Source organism: Pan troglodytes, chromosome 23 (genome assembly GCF_028858775.2).
Source record: "Pan troglodytes isolate AG18354 chromosome 23, NHGRI_mPanTro3-v2.0_pri, whole genome shotgun sequence".
In the NCBI taxonomy this organism is placed as follows: Eukaryota; Metazoa; Chordata; class Mammalia; order Primates; family Hominidae; genus Pan; species Pan troglodytes.
In genome coordinates, this window is record NC_086016.1 from 48209736 (window position 1) to 48226915 (window position 17180).

The 17180-nt window shown below is 47.1% G+C and overlaps 1 protein-coding gene across 7 annotated transcripts in view; it reads left to right on the forward strand.

The window, feature by feature from the left end:
* Positions 1-17180, forward strand: part of PPARA (peroxisome proliferator activated receptor alpha) — an 81272-nt gene that overhangs the window by 63023 nt on the left and 1069 nt on the right. For 6 of the 7 annotated variants that reach the window (XM_009438608.5, XM_001136470.8, XM_009438609.5 and 3 more), the window contains 3 exons: positions 642-780; positions 2191-2393; positions 14179-14626. In XM_009438608.5, coding sequence (XP_009436883.1) covers positions 642-780; positions 2191-2393; positions 14179-14626 — 790 coding nt within the window. Of the gene's footprint in view, positions 1-641; positions 785-2190; positions 2394-14178; positions 14627-17180 lie in introns of all 7 variants that reach the window. The other variant, XM_063808096.1, reaches the window with a different exon arrangement.

Below are 17180 nucleotides of genomic sequence, written 5' to 3' on the forward strand. Positions count from 1 at the left end.
TGGGGATAGTTACATTCATATACATTGTAACAAGGCTGAGTAACTCTTTGGAAAACTATAATTGTGTTTTCCCAAGTCAGATGAGGGCATTTTGAAATGACTTCGAATGCTGCCTCATTTTATTGTTTTTCACATTAAATGTAACGACATTTAAAGTTCTGTATTTGTCCTAATCATTCCAGACTTCTTAGAAGAACTATTTCTTTCTTTTTTCTTTTTTTTTTTTTGAGATGGAGTCTCACTCTGTCGCGCAGGCTGGAGTGCAGTGGCACAATCTGAGCTCACTGCAGCCTCCGCCTCCTGGGTTCAAGTGATTCTCCTACCTCAGCCTCCCGAGTAGCTGGGACTACAGACTTACATCACCATGCCCGGCTAATTTTTGTATGTTTAGTAGAGACAGGGTTTCACCATGTTGGCTAGGCTGGTCTCGAACTCCTGATCTCAGGTGATCCACCCGCCTCGGCCTCCTAAAGTGCTGGGATTACAGGCATGATCACCATGCCTGGCCTGGAATAACTTTTCTCTAAATTTTGTTCATTTAAAAAGAAACAATAAATGAGCAACAAAAAAGGTGAGTAAAGCAAGTGCGCTGGTTTCTCAGTGGCCCAGGTCTTTAAATCCACTGTGTATTACCCTCACAGGGCTTCTTTCGGCGAACGATTCGACTCAAGCTGGTGTATGACAAGTGCGACCGCAGCTGCAAGATCCAGAAAAAGAACAGAAACAAATGCCAGTATTGTCGATTTCACAAGTGCCTTTCTGTCGGGATGTCACACAACGGTAGGTAAGGTGGCCCTGCACATTTTCCCAGTTCGTTCCTCAGTTCCCCTTCCTTGCTCCAAGGGAACAGACCAAGCTATGGATGAATGTGCTTCAACATTTCACACCCAAGTCATTTTGTAATCAGAGTGGCCTAAGAAAATAAAAGTCGCCCAGGCGCGGTGGTTCATGCCTGTAATCCCAGCACTTTGGGAGGCTGAGGTGGGTGGATCACCTCAGGTCAGGAGTTTGAGACCAGCCTGGCCAATATGGTGAAACCCTGTCTCTACTAAGAATACAAAAATTAGCTGGGTGTGGTGGTGCATGCCTGTAGTCCCAGCTACTCGGGAGACTGAGGCAGAAGAATCGCTTGAACCTGGGAGGCGGAGGTTGCAGTGAGCTGAGATTGCACCACTGCACTCCAGCCTGGGCGACAGAGGGAGATTCCGTCTCAAAAAAAAAAAAAAAAGAAAGAAAGAAAATAAAAGTCTCCCAGGTGTGGTGGTTCACACCTGTAATCCCAGCACTTTGGAGGCCGAGGCGGGTGGATCACTTGAGGTCAGGAGTTTGAGACCAGCCTGGCCAACATGGCAAAACCCCGTCTCTAATAAAAATACAAAAATTCGCTGGGCGTGGTAGTGCACACCTGTAATCCCAGCTACTTGGGAGGATGAGACAGGAGAATAGCTTGAACCTGGGAGGCGGAGGTTGCAGTGAGCTGAGATCGCACCACTGCACTCCAGCCTGGGCGACAGAGTGCGACTCCGTCTCAAAAAAAAAAGAAAAAAAAAGAAAAAGTCTCAAATAGCTGAGATTCAGTGGTGCATTGGACCCGCTGTTAGAAACTTCAGTGGTAAGACTTTGATACAGAATCGAAAAACCAAGTGGAAGGCACCAAAATGACAGAATGTTCACCTCGTCCATAGGAAGGGTGTACCACTTCAAACATCTCACCACATTATGAATTTCCTTCTAGCCAATCATTTAATAGTTTCAGAACATGCTAATTGTGATGTGAATGTAACTAAAGTAAGTCGTTCATAAGAGTTGCACGTCTACCTTCTGGAAAAAGAAGCAGTTATTATATAAACTCATCCCGAAGCCCCGTTCACCTCCTTCACTCAAAGGTTGATGATGCACCTGATAGTGGTGTGCACCCTACTAATGAGACAAACGATGGTGTCACCTTCAGCCTGCACCTGTTAACGATGGTGTCACCTTCAGCCTGCACCTCTTTAAACATCTACAGTGTATGGAGTTTGAGTTTTTCATCTCTCCATAGTGGAAAGCCGAATAGTAATCAAGGATGGGTCTGAACTGTCTGTGAATTTTCATTCCTGGTTTAAAGTCCTGGGGGAGCCCCTCGTCCAGCCCTGTCCGCGCAGTCATGACCTCACTGCTCATGCCTGTGTTTCCCCCTCCAAACCCTAGCGATTCGTTTTGGACGAATGCCAAGATCTGAGAAAGCAAAACTGAAAGCAGAAATTCTTACCTGCGAACATGACATAGAAGATTCTGAAACTGCAGATCTCAAATCTCTGGCCAAGAGAATCTACGAGGCCTACTTGAAGAACTTCAACATGAACAAGGTCAAAGCCCGGGTCATCCTCTCAGGAAAGGCCAGTAACAATCCAGTAGGTGTTTGCGGCTGTTCTGGGTTCTCTTGGCAACATGGAACCAGTGTCGTAGAGGACGATTAAGGACACATGTGTTGAATGTTGAGAAAATTATATTTATCCCACAGTTAAGCAAAGGACAGCGAAGATGGAAACAGTTCATTCTGAGACTCTGAGCTGTAGCTTAACAACAACTCCTTTCTTCTTGCTTGGAGCCACCTCAGAGCTCTTAGCAACTAAGTTATTATACTGGCTATGTAATTAATACACTTAAAAAAAACCTTAATAGCTTACCAAGTACTAAGATGATTTCTTAGGAGCATTTTTTCTTAAATAGAGATAGGTTCTTGCTCTGTCGCCCAGGCTGGAGTGCAGTGGTGCAATCATAGCTCACTGCAGCCTTGAACTCCTAGGCTCAAGCAATCCTCCTGCCTCAGCCTCCCAAGGAGCTGGGACTACAGGCGTGCACCACCACACCTGGCTATTTTTGATGTTGTTGTTGTTTTGTTTTGTTTTTGTTTTTGTTTTTTGGTAGAGATGAGATGTTTCCCAGGCTGGTCTCAAACTCCTGGCCTCAAGTGATCTTCCCACCTCGGCCTCCCAAAGCACTGGCATTACAGGTGTGAGTCATGGCGCCCAGCATTAACTGGATTAAAAAAAAAAAAAAAACTGACCAGGCAAGATGGGTCATGCCTGTAGTCCTGGCACTCTGGGGAGGCCAAGGTGGGCAGATTACTTGAGTCCAGGAGTTTGATACCAGCCTGGCCAAAATGGAGAAACCCCAACTCTACTAAAGATACAAAAATTAGCAGAGCAGGGTGGCACACACCTGTAATTCCAGCTACTCGGGTGGCTTAGGCATGAGAATTGCTTCAACCCGGGAGGTAGAGGTTACAGCGAGCTGAGATCATGCCACTGCACTCCAGCCTGGGTGACAGATCGAGACCCTATCTCAAAAAAAAAAATAGAATAATAAAATAAATCCCTACTTTGAGGTGTATTAGTCTGCTATAAAGAAATCCCTGAGACTTGGTAATTTATAAAGAAAAGAGGTTTAATTGGCTCGTGGCCCACAGGCTGTACAGGAAGCTTCTGCTTCTGGGGAGGCCTCAGGGAATTTGACTCATAGCAGAAGGTGAAGTGGGAGTAGGCATCTTGCATGGCAGGAGCAAAAACAAGAGACACACACTTTTCACCCATCAGATCTTGTGAGAACACTATCACTAGAGTAGCACCAAGAGGATGGTGCTAAACCATTCATGAAGGATCACCCCCATGATCCAGTCCCTCCCCCCAGGCCTCACCTCCACCACTGGGGATTACAGTTCACCATGAGATTTGGGTGGGGACACAGAGCCAAACCATATCATAAGGCTAGAAAAGGAAACCACTTACTTCCCACTCAAAATGTGCTCTTGGTCCTTTCTCCTAAAACTACTCCCTCCCTCTTAGACAAACATGCCTACATTCTTTTTCTGCCTTCAGTGAAAAGACAGTGACATCTTGGGGCTTAGAAAGGGCCACTTGTAAGCCGGGCGCAGTGGCTCACGCCTGTCATCCCAGCACTTTGGGAGGCCAAGACAGGCGGATCACAAGGTCAGGAGATCAAGACCATCCTGGCTAACATGGTGAAACACCATCTCCACTAAAAATACAAAAAATTAGCCGGGCATGGTGGCGGGCGCCTGTAGTCTCAGCTACTTGGGAAGCTGAGGCAGGAGAATGGCATGAACCCAGGAGGCAGAGCTTGCAGTGAGCCGAGATCGTGCCACTGCACTTCCAGCCTGGGCGACAAAGCCAGCTGTGGCTGGGCGCGGTGGCTCACGTCTGTAATCCCAGCACTTTGGGAGGCCGAGGTGGGTGGATCACTTGAGGTCAGGAGTTTGAGACCACCCTGGCCCACATGGTGAAACCCCATCTCTATTTAAAATACAAAAAATTAGCTGGGCATGGTAGCGGTTGCCTGTAATCCCAGCTACTTGGGAGGCTGAGGCAGGAGAATTGCTTGAACCTGGGAGCTGGAGGTTGCAGTGAGCTGAGATCGCACCACTGCACTCCAGCCTGGGCAACAGAGTGAGACTCTGTCTCAAAAAAAAAAAAGAAAGGAAAAGAGAGGACCACTTGTTATAGAAAGCCTGTCTTTTAAGGTAGCTCTGGACCTTTTCAGAGGCAGCCAAATTGCCCCTCATGGCTCATCCCCCACGTCTCCGCCTGCCTGGCCTAAGTCCTCCTTCCCCCTCCCCAACAGTTAAATAAGTCTTTGTCTCCATTACAAAACAAATCTCAGAGCTACCTTCAAAGAAGAGCCAGCCCTCAGTTGGTGAATGAAGATACTTAGACATTTTCCTATGAGCATAGTGAAACAGGTTTAATTTGTATTAAATAGCTTGAAGCAATCCTTATTGGGAATTACAAGGTGGAATTTTAGTCACAAGAAAATAAAGCATTTCACAAGCTACTTACTTTCATGAACAAACCAAACCTCTTCTTTACTGAGTCCTTTAATTCTTCAGTGAATTCTCCAATTAAATAGGCCGAGACATTTTAGAAGTTTCCAGCAGACACCCACACTAGGCAGCTCCAGAGGCTTGTCCCAATTAGAACTTTCCTGGATTACGAGAGTAAAAGAAAAGGTAACTTTTAGCTTCGAGTCTCTATCCTGGATATGATTAGTACAGCCCAAAATTGGGATGGCTAAAACTTTTGTTTGCCAGCTTATATTTCTCTCTTGGATTTCAGAATTGAAAGCAGGCTGGGCACAGTGGCTCACACTGTAATCCCAGCACTTTGGGAGGCTGAGGCGGGAGGATCACTTGAGGCAATCCTAGAGTTCAAGACCAGGCAACACAAGGAGACCTCGTCTCTACAAAAAGTGATTTTTTTTAAAACTAGCTGGGCATGGTGGCATGTGCCTGTGGTCCCAGGTACTTGGGAAGCTGAGATGGGAGGATGGCTTGAGCCCAGGAGTTCAAGACCAACCTGGGCAACATGGCAAGACCACATCTCTACAAAAAATAAAAACATTATCCAGGCATGGTGGCACATGCCTATAGTCCCCGCGACTTGGGAGGTTGAGGAGGATGCCTTGAGGCCAGGAGTTCAAGGCTGCAGCGAGCCACGATCGCGCCACTGCACTCCAGCCTAGGCGACAAAGCGAGACTCTCTAAAAAAAATTCAAAGCAGAGTTAAGTTGTCTTTCTTCCTAACAACCTGCCCCCACCATGGGGTGCAAATGGGACTCCTGGAGTCCTCCTGCACCTCCCCTTGGAGACCACCAAGCTCTGGGAACCCCATCACCTTCAGCTGAGGGTCACATGCAGCAACTAGCAAGCAGGAATCTGTTTGCATTTTGGCCTTAAAGAAATAAATAATAGGCCAGGCGCGGTGGCTCATGCCTGTAATCCCAGCACTTTGGGAGGCTGAGGCAGGTGGATCACCTGAGGTCAGGAGTTGGAGACCAGCCTGACCAATATGGTGAAACCCCGTCTCTACTAAAAATACAAAAATTAGCCAGGCATGGTCGTGGGCACCTGTAATCCCAACTACTCAGGAGGCTGAGACAGGAGAATTGCTTGAACCTGGAAGGCGGAGGTTGCAGTGAGCCGAGATCACACCACTGCACTCCAGCCTGGGTGACAGAGCGAGACTCCATCTCAAAAAAAAAAAAAAGAGGGCCAGGCGTGGTTGCTCATGCTTATGCCTGTAATCCCAGCACTGTGGGAGGCAGAGGAGGGCGGATTACCTGAGCTCAGGAGTTCGAGACCAGCCTGGGCAACATGGTAAAACCCCATCTCTACTAAAATACAAAAAATTAGCCGGGCATGGCAGTGTGCGCCTGTATTCCCATCTACTCGGGAGGCTGAGGCAGGAGAATGGCGTGAACCTGGGAGGTGGAGGTTGCAGTGAGCCGAGATCACACCAGTGCACTCCAGCCTGGGTGACAGAGTGAGACTCCATCTCAAAAAAAAAAAAAAGAAAGAAATGATAGATGAATAGTTTAGGATTGGGGTTCACAATTTGGTTTTCTGTAGAAAAAGAGAACCGGGCACTCTTCCGAGAGTCAGATGCCCTCTTCCACCCACACCCACAAAGCCAGAGCACCACAGGTACCAGTTTTCAAGGCAACCTCCAACCGTCATGTGACTCTTTGTGTTTGATCACACTGTTTGCTCCAAGCCAGGGTTGCGTCCCACCCCATGTCCTTGTCTGCGCACGGGACGCTGGAGGCACGGCCCCCTCCTCCCTGCCTAGCCTGCTGACGGGCTTTCCAGAGCTGGCTCCTTCAAGTGCAGGACACCCTCTCTGCTTAGTCTGGGAAAAGGCCCCGTTGGCAGGATGCCCACCACCAGGCCACACTGCCTGAATCTATTGGCAGAGCTCTGGTTTTGTGGCCAAGGTGGGTAGTGGAAGACCATAGCCTGTGTCCCTTACACATCTCAGAAAGCAACGCCATCTGTGGGCAAGAAATCTGTTAGGGAGACCAAGCAGCGGCCGGGAAACACTCACCTTGATCTCTGCCCAGTGGCCCACATCCAGTACCCGTTTCATCAGTTTCCAGCTTGGGTGACCTCACAGCCCCAGCCACGCCCCACAGAGCCTCAGGAAGGCACACTGACCTCAGGGCCGGCGGCTGACTTCATTTCTGTTTGGGGATGAGAGGCGGCACAGTGAACTGTCCAGGCCAGTAAACTAATGGATTCATACGAACCGTAATGAACGTGGGCTGTGTGCTGGGGAAGGCAGGCTCGCCTCCTCCCTGCAGGGGCTGCTGGGGTGAAAGCAACCCTGAAATATTCAAAGCCTTGATGGGGAAGCACAGGGGATGGATAGATTTTAATTTTAAAGCAGCCCTCTGGTTTGCTATAAGTGGGGGACTGAATTTCTCTTTGCAGTGGCCAATGCCTTTCTTCTGTCAAGATCAGCTCATGGCCTTCAGATCAGATGACGCAAAGCCCCATGGCTGAGCTGGAACAGGCTAGAATGCTGGGGAGCCTGAAACCGGTGGGGGAGTTGTGGGAGGCCTAGAATCAGCCAGGAGGCTTGGGTCGGGGTTGGAACCGGCCAGGGTGCACGGAGGAGGCTGTGGGGGCAGGGGGAGGCCGCTGCATGGAGCCGCATAGATGCCATTGCTTGAGGAAAGGTGGGCTTTAGCTAAGGGAAGGAGTGAGGGGTGGATGGAGAATGTCTGTGTCCATCTGGACACTGGGACTGTTTGAGCCCCTGAGATTTCAGAACCGTGGGCCAGAAAATGGTCAGGGCCCTTGGTGATGGGGAAGGGCGCCTCTGGGGAACTCACTGCCCCTTGATTTGAGGGTAACAGGGATGGAAGCAGAGTCAGGGGGCTGAGGGAGGCAATAAAAATGGGTGCTTTTCAACAGTGTCTAAAAAGATAAGATGTTGACCTGTCAGGGGTTGAGAATGTCGTCAGAAGACTTTGGAGGAAGCAACAGAAAATGAGACTGAGGGGCTCGGGCAGAGTCAGTGCCTTCTGTGTGATGCACGCTCATGCACAAATGCGCACACACACACACTCACACATCCGTGCACACACAGGTACACACACATACACGTGCACCCACATGCATGCTCACACACATGCACCCACACTCACACATCCATGCATGCATGTGTACACAAACACACCCACACATACACATGCACCCACACATGTACACAGATGCACCTCCACCCCCATACATGCACATGGACACACACATGCACCCACACGCACACAAGCATCCATGCTCACACGGGTACACACTCACACATCCATGCATGCACGTGTACACACACACACATACACGTGCACCCACACATGCACACAGACGCACCTCCACCCCCACACATGCACACACACACACACATGCACCCACACATGGATACACGCACACTCACACATGTACCCACACCTGTGTACACACGCACATGCATGCTCACACACATGCACCCAGGCACACACAAATCCACATTCACCCATACACTCACACACATGCATACACACACACACAAACACATGCATTCACATAGATGCATACACACACGTACTTACAAACTGCACATATGTGCATATACATGCTCACATGCATGTATATGCACACACACACACCCTCACCTTATGCACACATGTACCCACACACGTACCCAAACATATACAAGCATGCACACATATATATACACGCTCACACGCATACCCACACTCACATGTGTACACATATGCTCTCACACACACGTGCACACACATGCTCACACACACACACACTTACTGTTGCTCAGGCTTAGCTGCTTTGGGCTTAAGAAGCAAACTGCACCTTCCAAAAAATGAGTGTGGTGTTCAGTTAAACAACCAAATAATTCTTTAGCACTGAATATGTGGACTTTAGAAATTCAAAGTATAAGGTGATAATAACGTTGTCCTGCTACTTTTTAATCTAACAAACATATCAGAACTGACACTCAGTTCAAATGAAGAAAGTAGGAATTGGGCGTGCCATGTGTTTATTTCAAAGATTCTCCTATTGCTCCAAATTGTTGGGGATTATCTTTAAAGTCTTTGAATAGCTTCAGTTATGGAAGATTTTACCCTCTGAGAATAGAACTGAATTTTAGACAAACCCTGAGTCCATTGTAGCTAGACTGGCATGCAAGTTGGGATTAAACAGAGTAAAAGGTCTTGTTTGAAAAAATAAGAAAGGCCGGCTTGGGCAACATAGTGAGACCTCCTCTATGAAAAGTTAGCCGGGCATGGTGGTGTGCACCTGTGGTTCCAGCCGCTCAGGAGGCTGAGGCAGGAGGATGGAGGTCAAGACTGCAGTGGACTGTGATTGCGCCACTGTACTCCAGCCTGGGTGACAGAGCAAGACCCCATCTCAAAAAAAGAAAACAGAAAACAGAAAAAAAAGTTGAGCAAGGAGACTAATTTGTGACATGCAGCTGAACATGGTTTTTAAGACCAGTTTTGAAAGAGGAATTCCAATATTATTCTTAACATTTCAGAAGCTTGGGCATAAGGGTGACCTCCAGGGTGCCGTGTTATATAACAGGACTGCTCCTTTCAACAGCTATGACCTTATACCATGTCTTGGGGTGTTGCCTGCCGTGTGACAGTCCAATATTATACCTACTACTTAAGTTGTCTTTAGATTAAAAAATGTGCTTCATATTTTATGCCATTTCTACAAATGTATAGTAAAACATAACCAAGAGAGCTTATTAAATAATTTCATCCAAAGCAGTTCTACCAGTGCTTCACATTTATTTTTTATTTATTTATTTATTTTTGAGACTGAGTCTCACTCTCTTGCCCAGGCTGGAGTGCAGTGGCGCAATCTCGGCTCACTGCAACCTCCCGCTCCTGGGTTCAAGCGATTCTCCTGCCTCAGCCTCCTAAGTAGCTGGGATTACAGGTGCCAGCCACCACACCCGACTAATTTTTGTATTTTTAGTAGACACGGGCTTTTGCCATGTTGGCCGGGCTGGTCTCGAAATCCTGACCTCAGGTCATCCACCTACCTCGGCCTCCCAAAGTGCTGGCATTGCGGGCATGAGCTACTGCGCCTGGTTCACATTTAATTTTTTGCAAAAAGATGACAGCTGCTAACAGAGATGAATTCTCATGAGTGATGTCACTGAGCTTCGTAGGCCACATGAGTGTGTGCCGGGACCAGCGTGGCAGCAAGCGGGGCGTTCTGCTCTCGGCATGGAGTGATTGGGGAAAATCTAGGCAGCTTCCTGCCTCACGCTGTTTAAAACCTTTATAATGTGCTTTATTTCATTTATTTGAAATGACTGCCTGTCGTGTCAGATATATTCATAGTCAAGCTTGACTATAAAAGGCATATTCCAAAGTTAAATATAAGCTGCTGCATAGATTTTTTTGTAAAATGATCTCACCAAGAATGTTTATCCATAAAGTTTAGCGAATTTGCAAGTGTGTTTTTCAACAGCATTTCTCTTTAGCTTTAATAAACATTGGTTTCTTCATGGTACCACTCATTTTGAATTCAGTGGTCTCCAGTTTTCCCTGTTCAATGAGGCCCACTTTCTAAAACCAAAGTGATAATTTTATAAAAATGAAATGAGATATTTGTTACCACAGAAGTCCTCATTTATGAGAGTACATCCCCATAGAACTAGTCCACGGTGGGCCTCAGGGGCATGCAAGCTGTTTAACGATGCCCCCAGCCTAGAAAGGCCCAGGCTTGAGTGTTCACGCTCCGCTGTTGCCTTCTTGAAATTCATAATCATCTTTGAACAAGGGGTCCCGCAGTGTGTGGTGGCTCATGCCTGTAATCCCAACACTCTGGGAGGCTGAAGTGGGTGGATCACCTGAGGTCGGGAGTTTGAGACCAGCCTGGCCAACATGGTGAAACCCCATCTCTACTAAAAATACAGAAATTAACCAGGCGTGGTGGTGGGTGCCTGTAATCCCAGCTACTCAGGAGGCTGAGGCAGGAGAATCACTCAAACCTGGGAGGTGGAGGTTGCAGTGAGTCGAGATCACGCCACTGCACTCCAGCCTGGGCAACAGAGCGAGACTCCTTCTCAAAAAAGAAAAACCAAGGGGTCCCACATTTGCATTTTTGCTCTGGGTCCTGCAAATTATGTAGCCAGGCCTGCATTTGTCCTAGGAGATGCTCTCCCAAAAAACAATAAATAACACCAAGCATTCTGTAATCAAACACTGTAGGAACCCCTGCTTATCCTAGCCTCATTCTCATTCTGGAAGACTGCACATTTATCATGTTAAAGACTCAGCTAGGGAGGCCCAACTTCATTTAACTCAGTGTTTCTTATTTTTTTAAAACAGAACTCATTTTTAAAAAATTATTGGCTGGGCGTGGTGGCTCACGCCTGTAATCCCAGCACTTTGGGAGGCTGAGGCGGGTGGATCACGAGGTCAGGAGATCGAGACCATCCTGGCTAACACAGTGCAACCCCGTCTCTACTAAAAATACAAAAAAAAATGAGCTGGGCATGGTGGCGGGCGCCTGTAGTCCCAGCTACTGGGGAGGCTGAGGCAGGAGAATGGCATGAACCCGGGAGGCGGACCTTGCAGTGAGCCAAGATCACGCCACTGCACTCCAGCCTGGGCAACAGAGCAAGACTCCATCTCAAAAAAAAAAAAAATTATTTAACACCTTTATTTCTGCTGAATGTACTTTAGAAAGATTGAGTGATTTGAATAAAGTGACGGTGGCCTAAGAGTCTACTTTCTGGAATTGAGGGAATACTGCCATCGATCCTTGAAAAATATTTATTTAGTTCCTCCTAGAGGCCGGGCACAGTGACTCACGCATGTAATCCTGGCCTGCACTTTGGAAGGCTGAGGTGGACAGATTGCCTGAGCTCAGGAGTTCAAGACCAGCCTGAGTAACAAGGTGAAACCCGTCTCTACTAAAATACAAAAAATTAGCTGGGCGTGGTGGTGTGTGCTTGTAATCCCAGTTACTCGGGAGGCTGAGGCAGGAGAATTGCTTGAACCCAGGAGGCGGAGGCAGAGGTTGCAATGAGCTGGGATTGCACCACTGCACTCCAGCCTGGGCAACAGAGCAAGACTCCGTCTCAAAAAAAAAAAAAAAATTATCTAGCCCCTCCTAGAAATGTTAATTCCTTAAATCTGAGCTTCAGCTTTCTGTGAAGCAGAATTATCTCCAAACTTTAACAAACAATGGTCAGAACTGTTTTTAAGGTCTTGGAGAGAGATCATTTTCAGTCTTCATTAATCAGACTTGAGATTATTTAGAAACTTGGCTCGGAATATTGTATTCAGAATGTTTTCACTCATTTGTGAGTAATTTTTTAAATATCCCCTTTCCTCAGATGCAGAATCAGGGTTTTTTGTCCAGCATTATGTTGCAAGTCCTGGTTCTGTTGAAACATTCCATACCATCTGTGTGATGGTTATCGGCACCTCCACCGGTGCCCTGAAGACAGTTTTGTGCTGTGAGTCCAGAAACAGGAAACACTTCAGGCTGTGTGTCAGAAGCATTGTCAGTGGTTGTGTTTTGCCCACTGGCAGGGGGCATTCTTTAAATCCCTGGGATGCTTCTGCGCTCTGGGCTCCACTGTTCCAGCAGTGATTAGAAATAACGCTGTAGGCTGGGCGCGGTGGCTCACCCCTGTAATCCCAGCACTCTGGGAGGCTGAGGTGGGCAGATTACCTGAGGTCAGGAGTTCGACACCAGCCTGACCAACATGGTGTAACCCCGTCTCTACTAAAAATACAAAATTAGCTGGGCGTGGTGGCGCATGCCTGTAATCCCAGCTACTCAGAAGGCTGAGGCAGGAGAATTGCTTGAACCTGGGAGGCCGAGGTTGCAGTGAGCCGAGATTGTGCCATTGCACTCCAGCCTGGGCAACAAGAGCAAAACTCTGTCTCAAAAGAAAAAAGAAATAACACCTTAGCCCACTGCATTATTGACCCGTGTCTGCATGAGCTGTGGACCACATTATAATCAGAGAGATCCCTCAGATGCTGTCACTTTCCTGCTCTACCCGCAGATGTAAATTTCAGCCAACAGCAGTGTTTGTGCTCATTTTCCCCGGCTCTCCCACACATGTAATCCCTTCTGAGCATGTTGGCTTCAAATAATATGGCCAGCCACCTCTTCCACCACAAGATCTTCAGGAAATGGCAGGCCACTGGGTTTACATGCAGATGGCATGGGAGCACACAAGGCACGGCTGTGGGGAGTTGGCACTTACTCCAGAATATGGAGCACTGAGTGAAGGTTTCAGTCTCCTGCACTGAGAGAAACAAGGGCGTTCCGCGGCTTTTCCACTTTATCCCTAAAGAGTTTCACAACGCTTGTTTGCCGATTTCTACATAGGTGCCAACTTTCTGAGTTGTATGTATTTACATGCCAAATGTATTCATTGAGCAGCGTTAAATAATGGTGTTCACCCCTAAAGTGCATATACTGGTAAAATTAAGAATGATCGTAATTAAGCCTCTTGCAATAGTCATTAGTTCAGAGAATATTTAAGAATATTAAAGGTGCTTTGCTAATATCCTCGTTAGTTTTGTTTTGACAAAATCAGTACTTCAGTTTCTTGTTTCTTTTTGTTTTTTGAGACGGAGTCTTACTCTCGCTCTGTCGCCCAGACTGGAGACTGGAGTGCAGTGGCACGATCTTGGCTCACTGCAACGTCCACCTCCCAGGTTCAAGTGATTCTCCTGCCTCAGCCTCCCGAGTAGCTGGGGTTACAGGCACACACTATGCCTGGCTAATTTTTTTTTTTTTTTTTTGAGACGGAGTCTCGCTCTGTCACCCAGGCTGGAGTGCAGTGGCGCAATCTCGGCTCACTGCAAGCTCCGCCTTCTGGGTTCACGCCATTCTCCTGCCTCAGCCTCCCGAGTAGCTGGGACTACAGGCGCCCGCCACCACGCCCAGCTAATTTTTTTGTATTTTTAGTAGAGACGGGGTTTCACCATGCTGGCCAGGCTGGTCTCGAACTCTTGACCTTAGGTAATCCACCCACCTCAGCCTCCCAAAGTTCTGGGATTACAGGCATGAGCCACCATGCCCAGCCCAGTGCTTCAGTTTCTTAGCAATGAGATCCACCCAATGTCAGGCGATGATTATTATTATTTTACTGATTTATACTGTTCGTTCTCTATTAATGTCTTATTTTCCCCAACCGATTTTGAAGTTGAGTAAGGACTATGTTCCGCGGGTATCTTGAGTCCTCTGGGGCACCGAGCTTGGTGATTTGGACACAGGAGCTGCGCATTAGTGAGCTGATAGCTGGGAGCATAGCGCATCCCACATCACCTGACTTACCTTGGTGTCCTCCTTTGTAGCCTTTTGTCATACATGATATGGAGACACTGTGTATGGCTGAGAAGACGCTGGTGGCCAAGCTGGTGGCCAATGGCATCCAGAACAAGGAGGCGGAGGTCCGCATCTTTCACTGCTGCCAGTGCACGTCAGTGGAGACCGTCACGGAGCTCACGGAATTCGCCAAGGCCATCCCAGGCTTCGCAAACTTGGACCTGAACGATCAAGTGACATTGCTAAAATACGGAGTTTATGAGGCCATATTCGCCATGCTGTCTTCTGTGATGAACAAAGACGGGATGCTGGTGGCGTATGGAAATGGGTTTATAACTCGTGAATTCCTAAAAAGCCTAAGGAAACCGTTCTGTGATATCATGGAACCCAAGTTTGATTTTGCCATGAAGTTCAATGCACTGGAACTGGATGACAGTGATATCTCCCTTTTCGTGGCTGCTATCATTTGCTGTGGAGGTGAGTGGTTGATTTAATCTCCTGGTGTCATGTCACTGACAGGCTCCTGTCTTGAAAAATTTGACAATGGGAAATCCAGTACCAGCCTGAGCTGTTCCAGTGGAGGGGACACTCACATGGTGGGAAGACGTCTGACCCCCAGTCACTGCTGAGAATTCAGTGGGAATTATAACAATATTGTATAATATTATAGTATATATTGTTATTATCTATAAATACATATTTAATATTATGTAAATGTATGACATTTTAATCATAATATTAGCCAGGTGTGGGGGTGCACACCTTTAGTCCCAGCTACTCAGTAGACTGAGGCAAAAGGATCTCTTGAGCCCAGGAGTTCAGGTTGCAATGAGTTATGAATGCACCATTGCACTCTAGCCTGGGCAACAGAACAAGACCTATTTCTTTAAAAAAAAATTATATATTTTGCACAAATATATATATAGAGAAAAAGAGGTCGGACATGGGCCTGTAATCCCAGCCCTTTGGGAGGCTGAGGTGGGTGGATCACTTGAGCCCAGGAGGTTGAGACCAGCCTGGGCAACATGGCAAGACCCCGTCTCTACAAAAAAAAAATAGAAAAAATTAGTCAAGTATGGTGGCATGTACCTGTAGTCCCAGCTACTTGAGAGGCTGAGGTGGGAGGATCACTTGAGCCCAGGAGACAAAGGTTGCAGTGAGCCAAGGTCACGCCACCACACTCCAGCCTGGGCGACGAAGAATGACCCTGTCTCAAAAAAAAAAAAAAAAAATTATATATACACACACATACACACACATTTCATTTATATTATATCTAATATTATAAACAGATATAATTTATATATTATGATATTCCTGTATATATTATATAATGATGTTGTATTCATATTATAGACAATATTGTATGAAGTGCTATACAGATGTCAGTATAGTTGCTGTCACAGTTGGTTATGTTGATGAAAAGTATATTTCCTAATGCAAAATATAATATCAGTCAGCAGCCAAGTGGCAGTGACTGCAAGGTTTGCTTTGCCCGAGGAAGCAGATCCCAGGGAAGGCCGATCTGGTCCTCTCTGTGGAAGCTGGCTCTGCAGCCTCCACATTTTTGGCTCGGTATCACGTTCCTTTAAATAGCCCCGTCTCAGGTCTAGGAGGGCCATCCACCTACTGCAAACTCGGCTGACCTTACCCAGGGTTGGTGGAGACGGATGGGGTCTCCCACACTGCCTGCAGCCATACTGCGCCTGGGGGATTGACTCACTGTCAGCATGGAGCTGACTCAGCCCTACCAGCCGTGCCCGTTACTGTGTGGCTGGGCACAAGTCAGATGAAGGAAGTCCTTGCGCTCTGGCGTAAAGTGTACAAAGACAAAGCAGTTACGCATAATTTGTCCTTTAGTATGGTCAGGATGTAGCATTGTGGGTAAAATGCAGTTGCAGAACTATTTATATGTAGCATGATCACAGTTTTATAAAGGAAATTATAATCCTATATCAATCCTATGTATATAGAAAAATGTCCAGTGAGATATATGTTAAACCTATTATGGTGGGATTAAAATTATGAGGGGGGATTTCTATTTTTCAAAAGATTCCTCCTTTTTTTTTTCTTTTTTTTTTTTGAGACAGAGTCTCCGTCTGTCACCCAGGCTGGAGTGCAGTGGCACGATCTCAGGTCACTGCAACTTCCGCCTCCTAGGTTCAAGTGATTCACCTGCCTCAGCCTCCTGAGTAGCTGAGATTACAGGAACATGCCAGCACACCTGGCTAATTTTTGAATTTTTAGTAAAGATGGGGTTTCACCATATTGGCCAGGCTGGTCTCAAACTCCTGACCCAGGGTGACCCACCCACCTCGGTCTCCCAAAGTGCTGGGATTACAGGCACCCGGCAATAATTCCTCTCTTTAGAGACTTAATAGTTATAGCCCCAGCCACTCTGGAGGCCGAGGCAGGAGGATTGCTTGAGCCTAGGAGTTCCAGTCCAGCCTAAGCAACAGAGCAAGACCCCATCATTAAAACAATACAAAAACAAGAATTTTAGAAATAAAAACTTAATAATTACATTTACAACCAAAAACAATGAAGATGTTTAAATCCTCATCACTAGCAACCCTGTTAAGAATCATAGTAATGACTGGGTCTGTAAGGGAGCACCGCCTGCTGAACATGGCTCAGGGCAGTATTTTCTGGACCAAGAATCAGGTCTCATGCTTTGAGACTGTCCCAGGATGTCTAGTGCCAGCTACCCCAGGCAGGTCATCTGGTGTGAATGTTGACTCTTCCTGCACCAAGTCTCAGACCTGCCCCACCCTCCTCCCCACTCTGGGTCTCCTGATCTTGGCTCACTGCAATCTCCGTCTCCCAGGTTCAAGCGATTCTCCCACCTCAGCCTCCCAAGTATCTGGGATTACAGGCGTGAGCCACCGTGCCTGGCCTACAAAACCTAGTTCTAACACAATCACTCCTTAAATATGGTGGAACACTTGAAGCTTAATATGTAGTTTCGATTCAAAAGCTTCATTTCCCATATTATGCAAAACTGGTGGTTGTTATCTCCAGAATGTACTGT